The sequence below is a fragment of the Gymnodraco acuticeps genome, unplaced genomic scaffold (genome assembly GCF_902827175.1).
Source record: "Gymnodraco acuticeps unplaced genomic scaffold, fGymAcu1.1, whole genome shotgun sequence".
Taxonomy (NCBI): domain Eukaryota; kingdom Metazoa; phylum Chordata; class Actinopteri; order Perciformes; family Bathydraconidae; genus Gymnodraco; species Gymnodraco acuticeps.
Genome location: NW_022989937.1, coordinates 420,508 through 439,420, shown reverse-complemented (window position 1 = coordinate 439,420; position 18,913 = coordinate 420,508). Strand labels below are relative to the sequence as shown.

General features: G+C 38.9%; 1 protein-coding gene across 15 annotated transcripts in view; it reads left to right on the top strand.

The window, feature by feature from the left end:
* Positions 1–2,751: 2,751 nt before the first annotated feature.
* Positions 2,752–18,913, top strand: part of kiaa1109 (KIAA1109 ortholog) — a 153,708-nt gene continuing 137,546 nt past the window's right edge. For all 15 annotated transcript variants that reach the window (XM_034210023.1, XM_034210028.1, XM_034210026.1 and 12 more), the window contains exons 1-8: positions 2,752–2,888; positions 9,730–9,865; positions 11,091–11,207; positions 14,918–14,996; positions 15,093–15,157; positions 15,599–15,773; positions 16,431–16,512; positions 17,442–17,635. In XM_034210023.1, coding sequence (XP_034065914.1) covers positions 9,760–9,865; positions 11,091–11,207; positions 14,918–14,996; positions 15,093–15,157; positions 15,599–15,773; positions 16,431–16,512; positions 17,442–17,635 — 818 coding nt within the window. In that variant the 5' untranslated portion in view covers positions 2,752–2,888; positions 9,730–9,759. The remainder of the gene's footprint in view (positions 2,889–9,729; positions 9,866–11,090; positions 11,208–14,917; positions 14,997–15,092; positions 15,158–15,598; positions 15,774–16,430; positions 16,513–17,441; positions 17,636–18,913) is intronic.

Here is an 18,913-nt window from a genome sequence, read left to right as displayed (position 1 = left end):
TACCTATATATGTTGTGTGCCCTCCTGGCTCTTTCTCTTGTCGTCCCGGGCTGCGACCCGACAACATGGCCCCATCTCATTTCTCTAACTCCCCTCCTCGACTCCCCTCCTCGACTCCTATCCTCGAGACTTAGTACCGCCCACAGGAGATGCGAGCCGAGGAGGGGGAAGCAGCAGGCGGTTAGAGAAATGAGAACTCCTCTCCTCTGAGCGGTCATTTTAAAGAGACGTCCATTAATGATGACAGGAGGTACAGCAGCCCTCTGTCTGATGGACAGATGTGTTCATGATGACTTATATATTTACTTTGATTCATTCACAGTGCGGTATAATGAGACAATAACAGGCTACAGATGCGGACACACACACACACACACACACACACACACACACACACACACACACACACACACACACACACACACACACACACATATGTATATATTTATATATACATATATATACAATTTCATAATCAAACAGAGCACTCTCATAATAACGTAACACTATCAGAGACTGGATATATACCCCCCCCCCTCTGGTCGCTACAATGAGGAACATAAATTACGGGCCAAAAGTTTTATTTACAAGTAGGCCTATTAAAAGTAAGCAGAGGCCACCAAACCAACTGAGACCTGTCTGTCCGCTGCATCTACGCACACACTGTACCACACACACGCACCTACAGCTAACAGCCTAACAGCCGTTGTGTATTTTATTATGTGAAGCATTAAATGGTTTTAGAAAAATATGGACTCTTTGTTTGTAGTTATCTACTAAACTACAACAAATAAAGAGAGTAGGCCTGTTATACTGAGTATATTATACACACTGCTCTGCTTTCTGCACGACCTCACAGCTGTTCTCTCTGGAAACATCGCGTCGCGATTAAAGCAGTTAATAAAATAATATCCAGGGGATGCATGCAGAGCTGTCATTGGCTGAGATAAGTCCGGCCGTGCGTCACTCACGACCATAGACTGTATATATAAAGGTCACGACTCTTTGAAACATCTCTGTTGCCGGAAATGCATCCACGAAGGAGCCGTGGAGGACCCATCAGTGTGATTGATTGAAAAGTTTATTAACAGCTTGTATATTGTACAGTACAGCTCAAAACATACAATTGTTAAGGGGATGCAGACCAGAGAAAGACTTTCGTCTTGTTTACATCAGGGTCCCCCATTTCCAATTCATCATATCATTTAAGACATATAAGACATATTTGACATACAGATGGCTTATTTACAATTTACATACAGGTGGTTTTTTACATACAGATTGCTTATTTACAATTTTCATTTTAGATTTGGTTCTAATACATCCTAACCGGACATTTAAGACATACCAAGTCTACAGATATACAGTTAGTAACAGAGTCTAAAATGCGAGTATATACATAGATGGGGGGGGAAGCTGTCCATTGAACGACAGGTTGAGATTTGTACCATTACCGGGGCCAGTTTTGCAATGCTCTCCCCCGAAGGTGCTCTTTAAGAGAGGTTTTGAAGGTAAGTATAGTTTTACTTTCCTTTACAGTTGTGGGAAGAGCGTTCCACCTTGATGTGGCATAATTGCGAAACGTGTATTCCCCCTTTTTTTGTGCCAAATCTGGGTTTCACATGATTTGTGGAGCTCCCTCTGGTGTTATGATCATGGTATTCCTTGACCTTTGGGAAGAATTTTGACATGTACATGGGTACCATAGAAGTGTAGTGGATCTTGTAGACCAGGCCCATTGCAAGCTGTACTCTGTCGTCTACTCTAAGCCATCCTAGGTTGTCAAAGTGGGCAGAGGTGAGGTGGGTTCTAGATGAAAGGTCAAGCAGTAGTCTGACCAGTTTATTTTGCGTGTATCCTCGGTTAGAGCTCCTCCAGAGAGCCTCCTCAATGCTCGATGCTCGATGCTCGGTCCTCGAAGTGCATTTAGAGAAATGAGATGTCCTTCAACATGGCGCGCTGAAATTCATTTCCGGGTCACTACCGGAGGACCGAGGAGTCGAGGAGTCGAGGAGGGGGATTTGATGAAATGAGAAAGGGCCCATGTCTATTTCTGCTGCTCATTAAAGCCAGCTTTGTCCTTCATTGCACCGCCTCCGACTCCCTATCTCTCGGCACTACAATATATTTATATAAATGTCCGCATCTGTAACCTGTTATTGTCTCATTATACCGCACTGGGAATGAATTAAAAGTAAATATATAAGTCGTCATGAACACATCTGTCCATCAGACAGAGTGCTGCTGTGCCTCCTGTCATCATTAATGGATGGTTTGTTTTATCTGAGTGTTTCAGGGTATTCTCTGAATACCTGGAAGGCCCTGACGGACGATTCACCACTTCTGTCCATATACCTGAACTTAGCCTAGAAACACGATTTCTACAACAACCTTAAATAATTATTACAATTATAATGGTACTCTCTTTGCTTTATAATTTCGAAAACTGATAATAAAAAATCATAGGTTGAAATACCACACTTATTGCTCTGTTTTTACTGTTTAAAAAATACAAACAAATCATTGATTTATTCTGTTGATCCTGATGGGGACATCATCGTTCCATTGCACCATCAAAACAGCACTGCTCAAATCCCACTACTATAAAAACATTCACGTTGATAGGCAGAAAACACTGTCTGTCAACTGTGCGCCGGTGCCTCGCTCATGCTTTCCTCTAATTGGTCAGTCTCTGACTTGTCATTTCCCCTATTGGTCAACTATGTGAGCGCTCTCGACAGAACCGGAAGAGATGTTAACTGGCCGTCTGCCAGGTAAATATTCAACAGAGGATGCTAGCTATGCCCATGTCTGACACGACAAAGGGACGACAACTCCTGAATAACTGGAGCAAAGATGAAACCACATGCTTTATCAAGGACATTAAGGTATGTTACTTTAACCAAGTGACTTGTTTTTCACAATTTCAAAAAGGAGAAGTTATAGGGTGCGGCCTGCTGTCATTAGCTTGCTAGCTAACCTCAGTGCTAACGTTATGATATATAGCTGTTAGCATAATAACTGCATTATCCATAAAATAAACATAATTGGTCAACAGTCTTTTCGGCTGCACTTACCGGGTTAGCAGCCTCTTGTATAAACGATACAAACGCAAATACATGTTACAAGTTAGGCAACAATTCGTGTGTGTTGCTAGTGCTGAGGATAATGCTCAGGGAATATGTGGGATTAGCTAGCTAGGTGTATGTTTGTGTAAGGTGTAAGGTGGCTCAGGCTTCATCTGAAGTCAAGTGAATGGGTAATTAAGTCACGACTAGTCTTGTTGAACTTGAGCTAAACAGAGCGTTATTTCCTGATTGAAAAACCCTTAGCTATGACAGCTCTACCATGTAAACAAAACCAAAAGACAAACAAGTACCCACCATAAGTTACTGTTGTCTTTTCTCTTGTCATATTTCATGTGTTCTTGTTTCATCGTTAATCAGCAACACTCAAACAGCACTGCATGTTATGTTGCATTATGCTAATCTGCTGCTGTGTAATTGTGATGCTTTGTATGCAGAATAAGCTTCTGTGGTGATTCCTAAAGGTCTCTCGGGTCACATTTAACAAAGCATGCATTCTGCTGAAAAAAGAGGTCAGATTGGAGTTAAAGGCCATATTGTTGAATGCAGTTGTGCGCGTGAGGAGTGTCCATCCAACAGTAGCAGATATGCCACAAACTAGTCCATAGTATGTTCACTGTTTTGAAGCTATTAGACTGCAGCTATATATTATATTAGGAGTGTGCTGTTTTCCTTTGGTATAAGAGGTACACATACTTATAACATGTCAGCAGTTATTTTATTATCGTTCCATACTTTTAACTCTAGTTTTTTAATATTTATACTATATATAAACCTTTATAAGCAGTGCTGTCAAATATGCTTCGCTGCTCTGTACACATTTGATTTGGTGGAAGAGGGCATACAATGGCTATATTGATGGTAAACCCCTTAGTGCATCCATTTAGTTATACTGTGTTGTTTTGAAACATGTGTAAACAACAACACTACATGGTTTGATTGTTAGTGATAAGTGGACCTCTGACATGTTTTGAGATCAGTTGTGCTTTCACACTTGATGCCAGATTCCCTAGAAAATGGATGATTCTTTATTCAGTTAAGAACCACAACAGTGACCCTACAATGATATTAGATGTCTATAACAATTATTTACAAGTACTTCCTCAAAATGGTCCGTCTTTAGGTTTCTTGTTTGGTCTGTTATGTCTGTATTTGTTAGGAGAGTCGATAACATGTGAAACTGCTGTTGTAACCATGAACAAGCTGACCTCCTGGCTGTACTCAAGTCATCTCCTATAAACCCAAAGGGAGAACTCTCAGGTTACAGGTACCTGTGATGACTCACTCACAGCGCTGAGATGGCAGCACACTCAGTGCTCATACTGTACCTCATCACTTATGTGGGAGGGTGTTATTCAAAGTGTAAACCTGCTTTACAGGAATATATGTGCAACTCATAACAAACACTTTCTTTGTTCTTGTAAAGATATAATATGTTACATTTCTTTCAATGAAATGTCTTAAAACAACTAATATATTTCGTCAAGTTGTGTGAATATTTCCCCCAAAGACTGTAGACCAGGGGTGTCAAACTCAAGGCCCGGGGGCCAAATCCGGCCCGCGACTTCATTTTATGTGGCCCCACAAGAGCTTGCAAAGAATATAATATGTTTGTTATACGGTTACATTTTACGATTTACAGAAGCACGTTGCCCATACAGTACATGGAGCACAATGCATCTGAAATTTGACTTTTTTCTTCTAAATATGCCTTTTTTCTCCGAATTTGCCCTTTTCTCAGAATTGACTTTTTGTTCAAAATGTTACTTTTATTTTCAAAATGTCACTTTTATTTATTTTTTGCTTTTATTTTAAAATCATTTTGTGACATTCTCACTGAAGACACTTGCAATTATTTGCCCTAGACTTCTGCTTTCAGACCGAGATAATTATGAAGTTATTACCCTATCCGATAATAATCCAATGCAGAGGCAATGATGTCATATAATACATTATTTTATATATATTAGATATTTATATATGTGTTTTTATATAGTCTTAAAGTTTCAACTGGCCCTTTTGAGTGCAACCATAATGCTGATGTGGCCCGTGATGAAATTGAGTTTGACCCCCCTGCCGTAGACCAAGAGAAATGTGGGATTTTTGTATTCAAAGCGTCAAAAGTTTATTTAATTTGCCCCCGAAACATTGTGTGTTTTTGGTTCCTGGCAGAAGTTCATGCTTGTTGTTGAACTATGCGCGGTCTATTTGAACTGCATGCAGGTTTTGAACTCATCAAATGTCTGAGTGTTTTGAGAGAAAGAAGCTGAGTCGACGTTAGAGGTTGCATCTTCTCCGTCTGTGGAACTTCTTTATTAAGTGTCTTTAGTGGTTTGTATCCTTCTGTCTTTCTTTATTCTTCTCAGAATCAGAACACTTGAATTTCTTATTGCAATAATAGATCAAATCAATTCAATATATTTATATAAACATATGAAGTTAAATTTAAGAATTAGCACTTAAAAGTTAAATAAAATAGAATAAAGGTGTTATCAAAACATGCGTAATAAGTTCCAGTGAAAATGTGCACATTGATTGAACTATACAATACATGGTAGTGTTTTAATATGAATGCTAATTTATGCTATTAATGCTTTTGATTGAGGGATCCCTAGTGCTAGAAAATGACGTATATGCCTTTAAATAAAGCTTTTGCCTTATTTGACACGGTAAACAAACCCAACAGCTAGACTGGATTAGCATTTTAAGGCAGGTAGCTGATGTCAACAAGCAATATATAGTCATCTTCTGTTAAATTAAACAACTTCACATTTTACAATTCATCAAATGTTTTTGTTTTTTACAAATATTTGTCCAAAAAGAGTGTTTTGTGTAAAAGAGATTAGCGGGTTTGGTGACATCTCAGTGGTTTTACAGCCAACGTGATTTGTGGATTAGATGAGGATTTGTGTTTGTGTGACTTTGCTTGTGTGCGTAACAGTATTCAAGCTTTTGAATCCTAAGCACGGGGTGAATGTGATCCCACTCACACACTTCCTCCACCAGCCCCCTACCCACACTGGTACAACATGAAATAATCCTCCCTGTAGAAGTCCACATCACAAAAACAAACATTGTCCTCTTGACATGTGAAGTAGGAGCACTTATAGCTTATTATCATCACATGTCGCATAGCAAGCCTTCTCTCTTAAACAGCGACGGTACTTTACAAATGCTTTAAAGAATTTAGATATGCTTAAATTCCTTTACACTTTTTAAAAGACGCCGCGTTACGCTCATTTTCAGGTTCATGTTTGTATTAAGTGTCTCTACTGGGACATGTCTCCATGCTTTGATGTTCAGAAAGCTCTTTATTTCTCTCATCCTGCCTGTGCTGCAGCACCTCTTTTCACCCTCTGTCTGAAACCAGAGCCCAGTCTGCTCTGATTGGTTAGCTGGCCAGCTCTGTTGTGATTGGTCAACCGCTTAGAGATGTCCTGCCCCGTAGCCTATCATGTACAATGTGTTGGAGTCCTAGCCAATAGAAGGCTGAGTGTTACATAGTGATGTCCAGGGTTCTTGCGGTCATTAAAAACCTGGAAAAGTCATGGAAATTCAAAATGCTAATTCCAGGCCCTGGAAAAGTTATGGAAAACAATATATTTCCCAACGTTTTGGAAAAGTCATGGAAATGTAATTAAAGTTGCATCAAATATAATTTATATTTTATCTAATCGCCAAAATAGTAATACTATAATGATGATAAATACTGTATCATATAGTAATGAAACGTAAAATGGCATTTAACTGTCGAGGTGTTTTGCTGGTGAGAGATTTGAGTTGCTTTAGCGTGTAGAAGCTAGTAAGCTATTTGATTTGTTTTAGAGAGGCACAACATGTTTCATATGCAGACCTTATGTTCCTGTTCCATGTTCAAATAAACCATTTTCAGTGGTACCGCTGAGTCATTTTTTTGGTCATGGAAAATTAGGTGAAGGGCATGAAGAAGTCATGGAGAAGTCATGGAAAAGTCATTGAAACTCATTAGTGTAAAAGTGTATGAACCCTGGATGTCACTAGTATGTTCCAGAAGAAATCAAAGAGTCCAATGGAGGAGTTTCAGGGGCTTTTGCAGACCATTGTCCTGCAGTAAAACCTATAGAATACAGTAGAGGGGCCCCTTTGAAACGTTTTCACAGCGTTTGCTAAAGGTTGTGAAGAATTGAGAATATGTTTAGCCTATAACTCATCATCTAAATCATCTTTGACTTTTTCTCCCTTAGACAATTACCATTTGGAAAACTGATCCACCCAATCTTTATGAACGTAGTTACATATTGAACAGCGTTTGCATAAACCTCAGCCTCATCATAGACACCATCCTTGTGCTCTATATATATATATATATATATATATATATATATATATATGAATACAAAAATAGTTTAACTAAGTCTGTTGTCATTATATTTTGGCAACCCATTTTATTTTCCTATTTAACTTGAATTACTTAAAGCTCCCATGTCATGGCCATTTCTACTGATCATAACTCCATTGTTGAGGTCTACTAGAATACATTTACATTGTTCAAAGTTCCAAACTCACATTGGTTTCTCATACAGCATCTCTGTATAGTATTCACTCTCTGTCCTACACGGCTTGTTAGAGCTCCTGCCCCCCCCTCCCTAGTGGCCGTCTGCGAGACAGCGAGACACAGCGAAACCCAGCCCGAACACTCACACACACCCGCAGCCTGGCTGGGAGTTTGTGTGTGTGCTCACACACCGACTCACAGCCTCGCCGCGTCCCGCCGCAGCTGAGAAAAGATTGAGTGTGTGTGTGAGGGGCGGACTTAACGTAACGGCTCCGCGGACGTAACGTAACGGCTCGACGGATTGGTCCATTTGGTTCAAATAGAAATTATGTGTTTATTTGAATGTTTTATACGTTTTTATTTAATTTATGATTGAATATCCTATAATATGATATAATTTAATATTAGAATAGCCTTTGTTTTTGTAAATCATGTTCACGGAATATAGCTTATATCATTTACACAAAAATAATAGATTTTTTAATGATCTGTTATAGTATAAGCCCATTTTATAATTCAATCATTTTAAATGTTGTGTTATATGTTAACACATTTATGCATTATACTTTGTATCTGAAACTGCCCTCCTTGCTGTCACTGAGGAACTGCACACTGCTAAAGCAGCCTCCCTCTCCTCTGTCATCATCCTGTTGGACCTGTCTGCTGCATTCGACACGGTGAATCATCAGATCCTCCTTCGCACTCTCCAAGCACTTGGAGTTTCAGGCTCTGCACTTTCCCTCCTCACCTCATACCTCAAAGACCGTACCTACAGGGTAACTTGGAGAGGGTCGGAGTCCGACCCTTGTCAATTAACTACGGGGGTCCCTCAGGGCTCTGTTCTTGGTCCCCTCCTCTTCTCCTTGTACACAAACTCGCTCGGATCAGTCATTAGCCGCATGGTTTTTCATACCACTGCTACGCTGATGACACCCAATTAATTCTGTCCTTTCCCCGCTCAGAGACCCAGGTCGTCGCACGCATCTCTGCTTGTCTAGCTGACATCTCTCAGTGGATGTCTACTCATCACCTCAAGCTCAACCTTGACAAGACTGAACTGCTCTTCCTCCCGGGAAAAGATTGTCCCACTCTTGACCTAACAATCAACATCGGCACCTCAGTTGTTTCCCCGACTCAGACTGCAAGGAATCTGGGTGTGACCCTAGATAACAACCTGTCCTTCACTGCAAACATCGCTGCTACAACCCACTGCTGCAGATACACGCTTTACAACATCAGGAAGATACGTCCCCAGCTGACCCAGAAAGCGACTCAGGTTCTGGTCCAGGCTCTCGTCATCTCACGCCTAGACTACTGCAACTCCCTCCTGGCTGGTCTACCTGCATGTGCCATCTGACCTCTGCAGCTCATCCAGAATGCAGCGGCTCGTCTGGTCTTCAACCTTCCTAAATTCTCCCACACCACTCCGCTCCTCCGCTCCCTTCACTGGCTTCCGGTAACTGCTAGAATCCACTTCAAGACACTGGTACTTGCTTACCATGCTGCGAATGGATCTGGCCCTTCGTACATCCAGGACATGGTTAAACCGTACACCCCAGCGCGTGCACTCCGCTCTGCATCAACCAAACAGCTCGCTGCACCCTCGCTGCGAAGGGGACCCAAGTTCCCATCAGCAAAAACACGTGGGTTTGCTATCCTGGCTCCAAGATGGTGGATTGAGCTCCCCATTGACATCAGGACAGCAGAAAGCTTACACACCTTCCGGCGCAGACTGAAAACTCATCTCTTTCGACTCCACTTCGAGCGATAGAACTATTAACAAAGCACTTATATACTAATAAAGGGCTGGCTTATCTAAAGCCAGTTGAGTAGCTCTTGAAATGTTTTTGCTCTATGAAACCTGATGTACTTATATGATTCTGTTTTCTTCAAGTTTGTATTTTGTTGGTCGAACGCACTTATTGTAAGTCGCTTTGGATAAAAGTGTCAGCTAAATGCAATGTAATGTATCTGTTTGCTTTACAAGCCTATCTTCCACAGTTTTAGTAAAGAAAATAGGCTCCAATTTATGATCAACCTGCGTCTTTCTGGCTTTCATTGCTCCCTGTTGCTGTGCCATGGAAGTGATGGATATGTTTCTGTGTTTAGTTGTAGGTATCCCACTGAGAGCCTGTAGCCATGGGTGAGCATGTGGCCAAAAACAATGAAAGCACTTTCCCCAGCCTCGTGGACCTGGATGACTTTCTCACCAAGCACAACTCCAACTTCATCTGGCTCCTCGTTGGTGAGTGCTCTGCAGCGTGGGAATATATTGACATCAATGGGTGTTTCAGAAGTTCAGTGTCACATTTAAAGTGCAGACCTGTCAGAACCGGATCAAGTTGCCTTTTTAGTGGCTTAGCCATTTCCTACAAGATGTGCAATCACTTTCTTTGGTCTAAACTGCTGTGGAACACGGTAACTACAATGAAAATACCTTATTTTTTACACCATACATGTCTGATAATACAAATATAATAATAATAATATTTCAGTCCCCCTCCTTTTATACACGAATCAGAATACTCTATTCAACTGTGTTTTGTCACCTCTGCTCCATTTCAGAGTGAAATACATAAAAGTTAAATAAAATAAATATATATTTATATAAACATGGGAAGTCAAAGTTAGAAGCAGTTAGAAGCAGTTAAAAGGAAAAAAACCTGCTGAACATGACCAGCAAAAATAAATAAAATATTTTATAGAAATAAGAAGTTAGTAGTAGAATGTCCAATAAAAGATCACTTAAAGCTGAATAAAATGTGGACATTGTTCTGCAATATATATAATTGATATAACATAATAATTGTATTATAGCAGTTTATACAGCAGTGGTTTATTAGTAATAATTTTCTGCAACATTACAAAATCCAATAGAAAAATCCCATTGGCTTTTTGTAAAGGGAGACTAAACTTCTGGGTCCGCCGACAAAAAAACATCCCTCCAATGCTCAGTTCTTCAAAAATAAAATATTATAATACATTTTTGAATGGAATTTGTAATACTGCAGTCCTTTCTCCTTGCTAATGGACCTTTATCAAGTAGCATCTGGCACATTGTATTCAATGGACCAATCATGGTTTGTTGACTTCTTCTAAACCCAAATGTCATTCACATGTATAATTAAACAGTTTGACGTAAGTCTACATGATTTGAAGTAAATATAAGCAAATATTTTGATAATACACGATTTTTATCTACCAAATATGAAGCTTTATTCGATTTGAATATTGCAGAAGTCCATATTGCCATAACATTCACTTTTATTCTGAGCCCTTGTTTGACAAAAAGCGAAACCAGTATTAGTGATCATATTTGAAAATAATATTTTACAGTTGGGTTTCAAACATCGATTAAATTGAACAAACAAGTCCAAGCAGCCGACAATATAAAAAGTAAAAATGTAGCTTTACGTATTTGTTTGTGTTATTCTGTATTAACACACCTGTGTTGTATTGTTGTCTCTCAGCCACCATTCTGTCCTGTGGATGGATCATCTACTTAACTTATTACAACTCCCGCAACATTGGCCTCATCCTCACCCTGATCATCAACAGACTCTACAAGGATGGCTACATTCATATCGGTGAGTTCATTAGGAGCGCTGCGATGAATAGGGAGGGGGGGTGCTGAATATTTGATGATGAGCAGGGTTCTCTCAGTGATCATCTGCATATTGTCTGAAAAGCAAACTGTAACTGATACCAGATTTAGTTCTTTTTTTATAAATGACCCAGAACCTCAAGCCCATGAATCCAAGGTTTATTTCTCGCAAATTGATTAAATTCTCCTATGAAACATCACTTTTTTACCAAAAACTAAGAAATAATCTACTCTGAAATGCTACCCTTAATGTTACCCTCCAAAAAAAGCAATTGCATGTCAAAGAGATGCCTACGTTTTGTAATAAAAATGTTTATCTGACCAATTCCCATCAGTGTGTGCAAGAACGATAAGCAAAGCAGCATTCAAATGTAATGAAGGGGGCATGGCTTGGTTACCAGATTTCTGCCAACATGTGTCACTACAAAGTGAGCAGTCATCTGTGTGCCAGCTAATCTATTTTTAATTTAGATTGCTTCTCTGACTAGGAGTGTCTTTTTCAACACACAAGAAGAGCAAAACCTTCCTAACACACAACACCATTTGAAATGAACCTCATGAACTAAAACAAAAAATGTATTAAGCAGGTTTGAACATGCCCCAAGGTGTAAATTCCTGTGTTCGGGTTAAAGGCGGGAACCTGTTCACTCCTTTAAAAGTTGCTCAGTAGCTCATGAAGCCAAAAAGCTCTGGGGCCTCATTTATAAACAGTGCGTACGCTCAAAAGATGGCGTACGCCAGTTTCTACGCAATGTTTGCGATTTATGAAAAACAAACTTGACGGGAAAATGTGCGGTCCTCCACGCAAACTCTAACCCATGCGTACGCACTAAACACAAAAACGAGAGGGACGGGAAACTGCGACACCGTTGGCAGAAGGAAGAATGGAGAGAAATATGTGGAAATAATACCATAAATAAAATGTTACCTCTTATTTATCCTATATGAAGAATTCATTTTCAAACATTGATTAAAGCCAATCTCAAAATGATTTAACAAACGCCTGTTTGGGACTCCTCAGTGCACACAAACACATAACTTGGAGAAATAAATAAATACGGATATGTTATTGATCACCCCTCGATTATGTTCTCTTGTTAAGAAATGTTTTCTCATAAATGATGCGGTAAGCAGGAGGACAGAATTACTTTAAACTGACGCCGTTTTGCATTTCTATAGGTTGTAGATACGGGCATTGTTTTATATACTATCATGTTTAATCGTGTTTTATGCCGTTTGCCAAGACTTGATAAGTCGCTCGTAAAACACAGGAGGTATGGAAACTAAGAACACCATATGTGGTCAATTGTACAGCTAATATAACACAACACATTAGTTGTATTTCCTTTAACTGGTGGATTATGGATATATAGTTGCTGATCGACAGCTGGAACACAAACCACCAAATACAACAAATAATTCAGATCCAGTCGTCATGACTCCACTCCGGAGGGATTCCCCGATCATTTCTTACAGTTTCTCATCAAGGGGGTGTCTCCTGTCCCCGGTGCAAACACACTGCCTGAGGAATGCTATGTGTATTGTTTTTGTCATTAACCTTTTTCGGACCACTTATTTATTTATGTTGGTGACGATCCGACCTCCATGCTGCTACTCTGGTTCAAACTGCATCCACCAAACAATATGATTTATCTCGACCTCCCCAAAAGAACCAAAATCTGACACGGTGTGAGATGTCTTTTTTAGCTGTTCTGTCGTCATTTCCTGCGATCTTCTTCATAAAGTCAGTCAAAATGAATGATTGGGCGTTTTTTGACTATTTATAGGCAAATATGGGCGTTACGTGAAGCCCGCAAAAGCTACGCCGCATTTCGAGTTGATTGTGATTTATAAAAGGAAATTGGCGTAGGATGTGCCTTACGCAAGTCCTGCGCCGGTACGCAGTCTTTTATGAATCGGAAAATGTCGTTGCGTATTTATTTGCTTTGTCCTACGTAAGCAACCTTCCCACGTCAATCCTACGCAAGGCTTTATAAATGAGGCCCCTGATTCTTTAGAACAAAAGACCTGGATCTTCCAGCATTTCCTTAAGCCCCGCCTCCTATCTGCTGTGTTTCTACCGGTATCGACTCAGTCAAATAAATGGAGAGGGAAAATAACTCAGTATTCCACTGTTGGCACATTTTACTTGTAGGACCTACTGATTTGAACGAGGTATATTAAATTGTTTGTTCTAGCATGTTGATTTATGTGAACAGCAAAATAAAGTTCTGCTGATTTACAGACATCTTTACCACAATGTAAGTCAATCGGAAAAGTATTTTTGGGCCCAATTACAACACGATCTGACATGGAAGTTGTAGTACCACCGTTTAGCCACTACAACATTTACTTCAGATCCCAGTTAACTTCCAGGGTGCTTTGGAGGTATTTGATTGTAAAGCTTTATATTCACAGGGACTGTTGCAAAACCAAGGAGGTCATAAACATCAGATTTAATAACGAGTAGAGTTTTAAAAAATAATCCCAGAGCTCATGTTTTCTGTACCTGAACATTTTCTAAAAATATGCTCTTCCTTTTTTGGTTCGGTGTAATGGCTCAACAGCGCCACCTAGAATGAAGCACCTATATGTAGGATTTTCCTGCATGTAGGAAGATTGGAGGGAATACATTGGGGTTAGGGTTAAATATCTATTGGACTGTAAACCCAACAGGAAGTCGGCCATTTTGAAAATGAAATGAAATCTTACGAGAATTCCTGTTTCTGACGAGAGTGGGTCTTGCTGCTGTATTTACACCCTCCACCTTCGAAGAAGAGCCTCAATTAGCTTAGGACTATATATGGAGTTCACTTTTTTTATTATTATTTTCTTTTTATTCTATTTTATCTTTACCTTGTGTGAATCCTGTTTTTAACTCTGATCCTGTTGCAGCTATAAACGCCTGCATTTTTGCACGGGGATAAATAAAGTTCCATCTTATCTATCATAGAGTGGGAAGGTGTAGGGGTCAGTTTGGGATTGGGCCCCTGAGTTACAAATCCAGTCAGAGTAGGACAAGTCAGAAATAGCAGCAAGATGTCAGCTGGGCGATTCAACACTCAGGTGATGTCTCTCTCTTGGCCTGCACTAATTGAAACAGAGAAAGACATGTTATGAGCCAAAAAAGATTAATGATGAGAAATTGTGTTGCTGCTTGGTGACAGACTCTGACCTACTTTGTTGAACAATTAGATCCTCATTAAGATCCTTTCTTTCTCAGCAAGAAAGCTAGACAAGGTGATTAAATATCCCAGCAACTCCTCCACTGTTTATATATTTTGTTTAGCAGCGCTTGCACAATCGACTAATTATAACTTTTGTTTAACATTTTATTTAGCTGCTTTGTTGGCACCACTGTGATCCAATCCAAACATTTACTGTACTGTTATCACATCAGAATACTTTATTTATCCTGGGGGAAATTTCGCTCTGACAGTTGCTCCATTTAAGAATGAGATAAAATAAGTAATTGAAAAACATGAAAATATTTGAATAAAAACAAGTTAAATTACAAATGTCCAATATATTTTGGCGCCCCTGTTAACCCTGATTAATAGAAACCGTAAACAAAAATAAGTGAAATGTACACATTGAACTACAATATTATCACAATAAATGAAATACTTAATGGAATGATTATACTGCCAGTCTTTTTGTTGTGATGTAACACATGGGTTTGTTCCTCCACAGGCTCCTTCTCCTTCTCCGTGCTGTCGGGGAAAGTCATGTTCAGAGACGTGTACTACATCAACCAGGACATGTCCATCAGGTAACCTGTGCTGCCTTCACTGTCCCCGATCCTCTGCTCCAATATCATTTTAAAGGCTGTTCACTGACATGTGATATTTCTCTCCCCGTGTTACAGGATACAGGATGGCTTCCTCATATTTCGGTGGTGGAAAATGTTTAACCCAAAGCAGAAACAGCATGGTAATACAATATCTTATATAAATACATTCAAATGATTATTTCTGCTTTTACAGTTTCTAGGGTTGATTGATGAAAAACCAAAACCTAGATAAATAAAATATGTGTGCATAAAAATATTATTAAAACCAAAACAAAAATTCTCTAAGGTCGCATTCACACCTAATAGTCTGCTTCTCTGGTGCGCACCAGACGACAGTTTGTTACATTGTAACTAAACGCACCAGGGTTCGATTCAACCGGACTTTACAAGGCTGGTGTGAATGCGACCTAAGACTAGATAAGCTTTCCTTAGATTTATAAAAAAAGATTCCTTCATCATGTGTAATGATGATATTGTTGAATGAAGCATCATTCTGGACTCCCAACCCAACATGAACTAGCTATAGCATAGCATGAAAGGAAACATCATCACAAGATTGCTTTCTTATTTCTTTTCTCCAGACCCCAAGGCAGAGACCCGGCTTTACGTGACCGTTAACGGCTTCGAGTTCCACGTCTACAATCGCACCGACCTCTACGCCCGACTGCAGGAGACCTTCGGACTGGACCCCACACTCATAACGCCCAAAAAAGAAGAGGAGAAGGGACGAGAGGATAGAAACAAGACGCTAGACAGGTAGAAATAAAGACCTTTTGGAACATTAAAGCATGGAAACATGCCACAGCGGAGGCACAACATACAAATATGAACCTGAAAGTTAGCATAATAGGACCACTTTAACGTATTGGGTAATTATCATTTTTCATGCAAATTCCTTCCATCTTTTGGAACTAGTTGAAGTTAGTTTTTCAACATATAATGCCAATCACTCTCAGTCTATTTAATGTTCTACTCCTTTTTTATAAAATGGTCTTAGTTATGAAATGATGGTAACATTATACACCAAACCCTGATTTGAAGCTTAGGTAGAAGTCACGTTAAGGGGTGTTTAACAAGAGCTAGCTTTTGTCACAGTGTCTTGCTTCTGTTGTCTTTATTTAGCATTATAAAGACGTCATACTGTAAATCTGGCCTCATTTTAGCACAATAATCCTCGTACTTAAATTGTAAACAAAACTGCAAAAAGCAAGAATCAGCGATTTCTCCTCCGACATGATTTATGGAGGGAGATTTGATGACCCGCAGTTTCTTTCTGTTCTCATCAAATGCATGGGAAGTGTGTGCACTGAGGAGAGCTGCTGCTGTCGCGTCACACTAACAGCCCGATGAATTGTGCTGACTGCAACATGACATTGTCATGAGAATGAACGTCTTCTTCTCGCCCCCGTGTAGCGTGGACATCAAAGCAGAGAGCGCTGACCACACATCATCATGGCGCTCCCTCATTCCTGTCATCAAAGTGAACATCAGCACTGTAAGTACCCGCTACTAATAAGTCATGCAATCTGGTCAAAGAAAGGAAGCATGTAGTTTAGAGAAGACGTTCCTGCTGTTTTAAAGAGGGGCTGTCCCGTGGATACATTGGGTTTGGTTATAGTGTATGTAGAGTAGTTCATAACATCAAAGATGAATACAATACAAATATGTATATAGAAACATCAAAAGTTAAATTAATTATGTGCAATAAAATAATTTATATGCAATTTAATTAAAGAAGAAAACATAACAAATTAATTACAATGTGTAATTAACTATAAAAATGAACAAGAATAAAAAGTTCAACGTCAAATATAACATTAAATACATTTAAATGAATTAATTATTGAAAGAATAATTAAATATTCTCTCCACATTAAATCTGTATATTCTTTTTAGAATCAAATAAATAAACGATGGGTTCATTAAAAAAATAAGAAAGTTGTCATTTGCAATATTCATATAAACATAATGCATTTTAAGAAAGAAACATTTATTAAATATAAAATGGGATAATATATTTATATAGACATTAAAAGTTCAAGTAAAATAATAAATACAAATAAAGATATTTAGTCCACATTAAATCTGTGTACTTTATTGATCCCAGGTTAGTTTCTACAAGTTTCTAAATGTAAGAATAAAAGAAATACTATATTAATTAATAAAACGTAAAAAAACATATAAGATTAAACATTTTTTTACAAACATAAGTCATAAGAAATGACAAAATAGATGACTTATATCTATACAAACATAAGAAGGTAAAGTACATTTAAAGAGAACAATTGAAGATAGAAGAGGAAGAACTTTTAGTAACTAATAATGAAGTCTCTTTAAAACATCCAAAGTATCCCTTTAAGAGCGTGGCGTATTAAAGCAAGTGGTTATACATGGAAATAAAACAAGTGACTCTGCTGTCTGTAGGGGCGTCTGGCGTTCGGAAACCACTACCTCCCCCAGACTCTGTGTGTGAACTTCGAGGACGCCTTCCTGACGTACGCCACCAAGCCGCCCTCCAGCCACCTGGACCAGTTCATGCACATCGTCAAAGGCTCGCTGGAGAACGTGCGCGTCATGCTGGTGCCCAGTCCACGTTACCTCGGCATGCAGAACGATGAGTAAGTAGCTTTGTATTAAAGAAACATTTAAGTTGACTTATAATCATTCAAATCACCTTTCTTTTAAAAGGATGCAAGTTCAAGAGACATTACTGTTTGGTATAAGCTTTATATGAATTTCAGACAATAATTCAAAGAGGTTAAATAAAGGAGCAGACTATTTATTTTTACAATGTGATTTCAAAAACATTATTTTTTACATCATTGTCTGTTTTAACCCTTAGATGCACGAGTGACTGCACTCTTCAATAAGCGGGTCAAAAAGGACCCGTATTAGAATAATGTGTTTTTATGCCATTTTGGTTAAGAAAAATCACTAGTATAATATTTAATATTACATTTTGGTTCACACTAGAAATATTTAATATTTAATTTTTCACTATTTTGAATTTTTGATTTTTTTTTTACATTTTCCAAAAAAACGTTTTCCCATATGATTCCATAGAAAATGCATGCGGGTCATTTTTGACCCACTGATGGAAGCTTGGGGTAGTAATACAAAAACTACAATTTCTTAAAATGTAAATAAAAAATGTGAATGGCATGATATCCAAAACAAGTTTTTTTGAGGAATAGCTGGAATATGAAATGATAAAAAAATGTAATTACAAAGATACTCTAAGAAAACCACCTCACCGGGTCAACAAATACCCACTTATGCATAAGGGTTAAAGCTGCTCATGGGTGATGCTCTTGCCTCAAGAATAATTGAAAGCATACCGTAAAGACTGAAGAAAATAAGAACATTATGTCAAATGAATTATTCTGTGAATGCTGGCAGTCCTTAACACTGGCAGAGGACTATGCTTTTTCCGGCTTGTTCCTACAAGATATTGCAAAAACCCAAATGACCCAGGGGGGAAATAGGGTTTTGTAACAGCAGGTCCATTTAAGAATGAAATAAAATAAAAGATCAATTAAAAGAAGGAAAAGGATATAAACATAAAAGGTTATGGAAAATAAAATAAAATACATGTATTCATACTAGGGCTGTCAAGTTAACGCGTTAATAACACGTTAACGCAAAAAAAAATTAACGCCATTGTGGCGACATTTCGCCACAACTGCGCCGAGCACTTGACTTTATGCAGGAAGCCAGACAGTGGGACATTGTACGAGAAGTCAGCACACTCAGCACGGATAGTGCAACATGATTGCAGCGTCCAGGCAGCTCCCGTTCGAGCATATGCTTTGAGTTGCACATAGCTCCAACGATCCATCACACACACACACACACACACACACACACACACACACACACACACACACACACACACA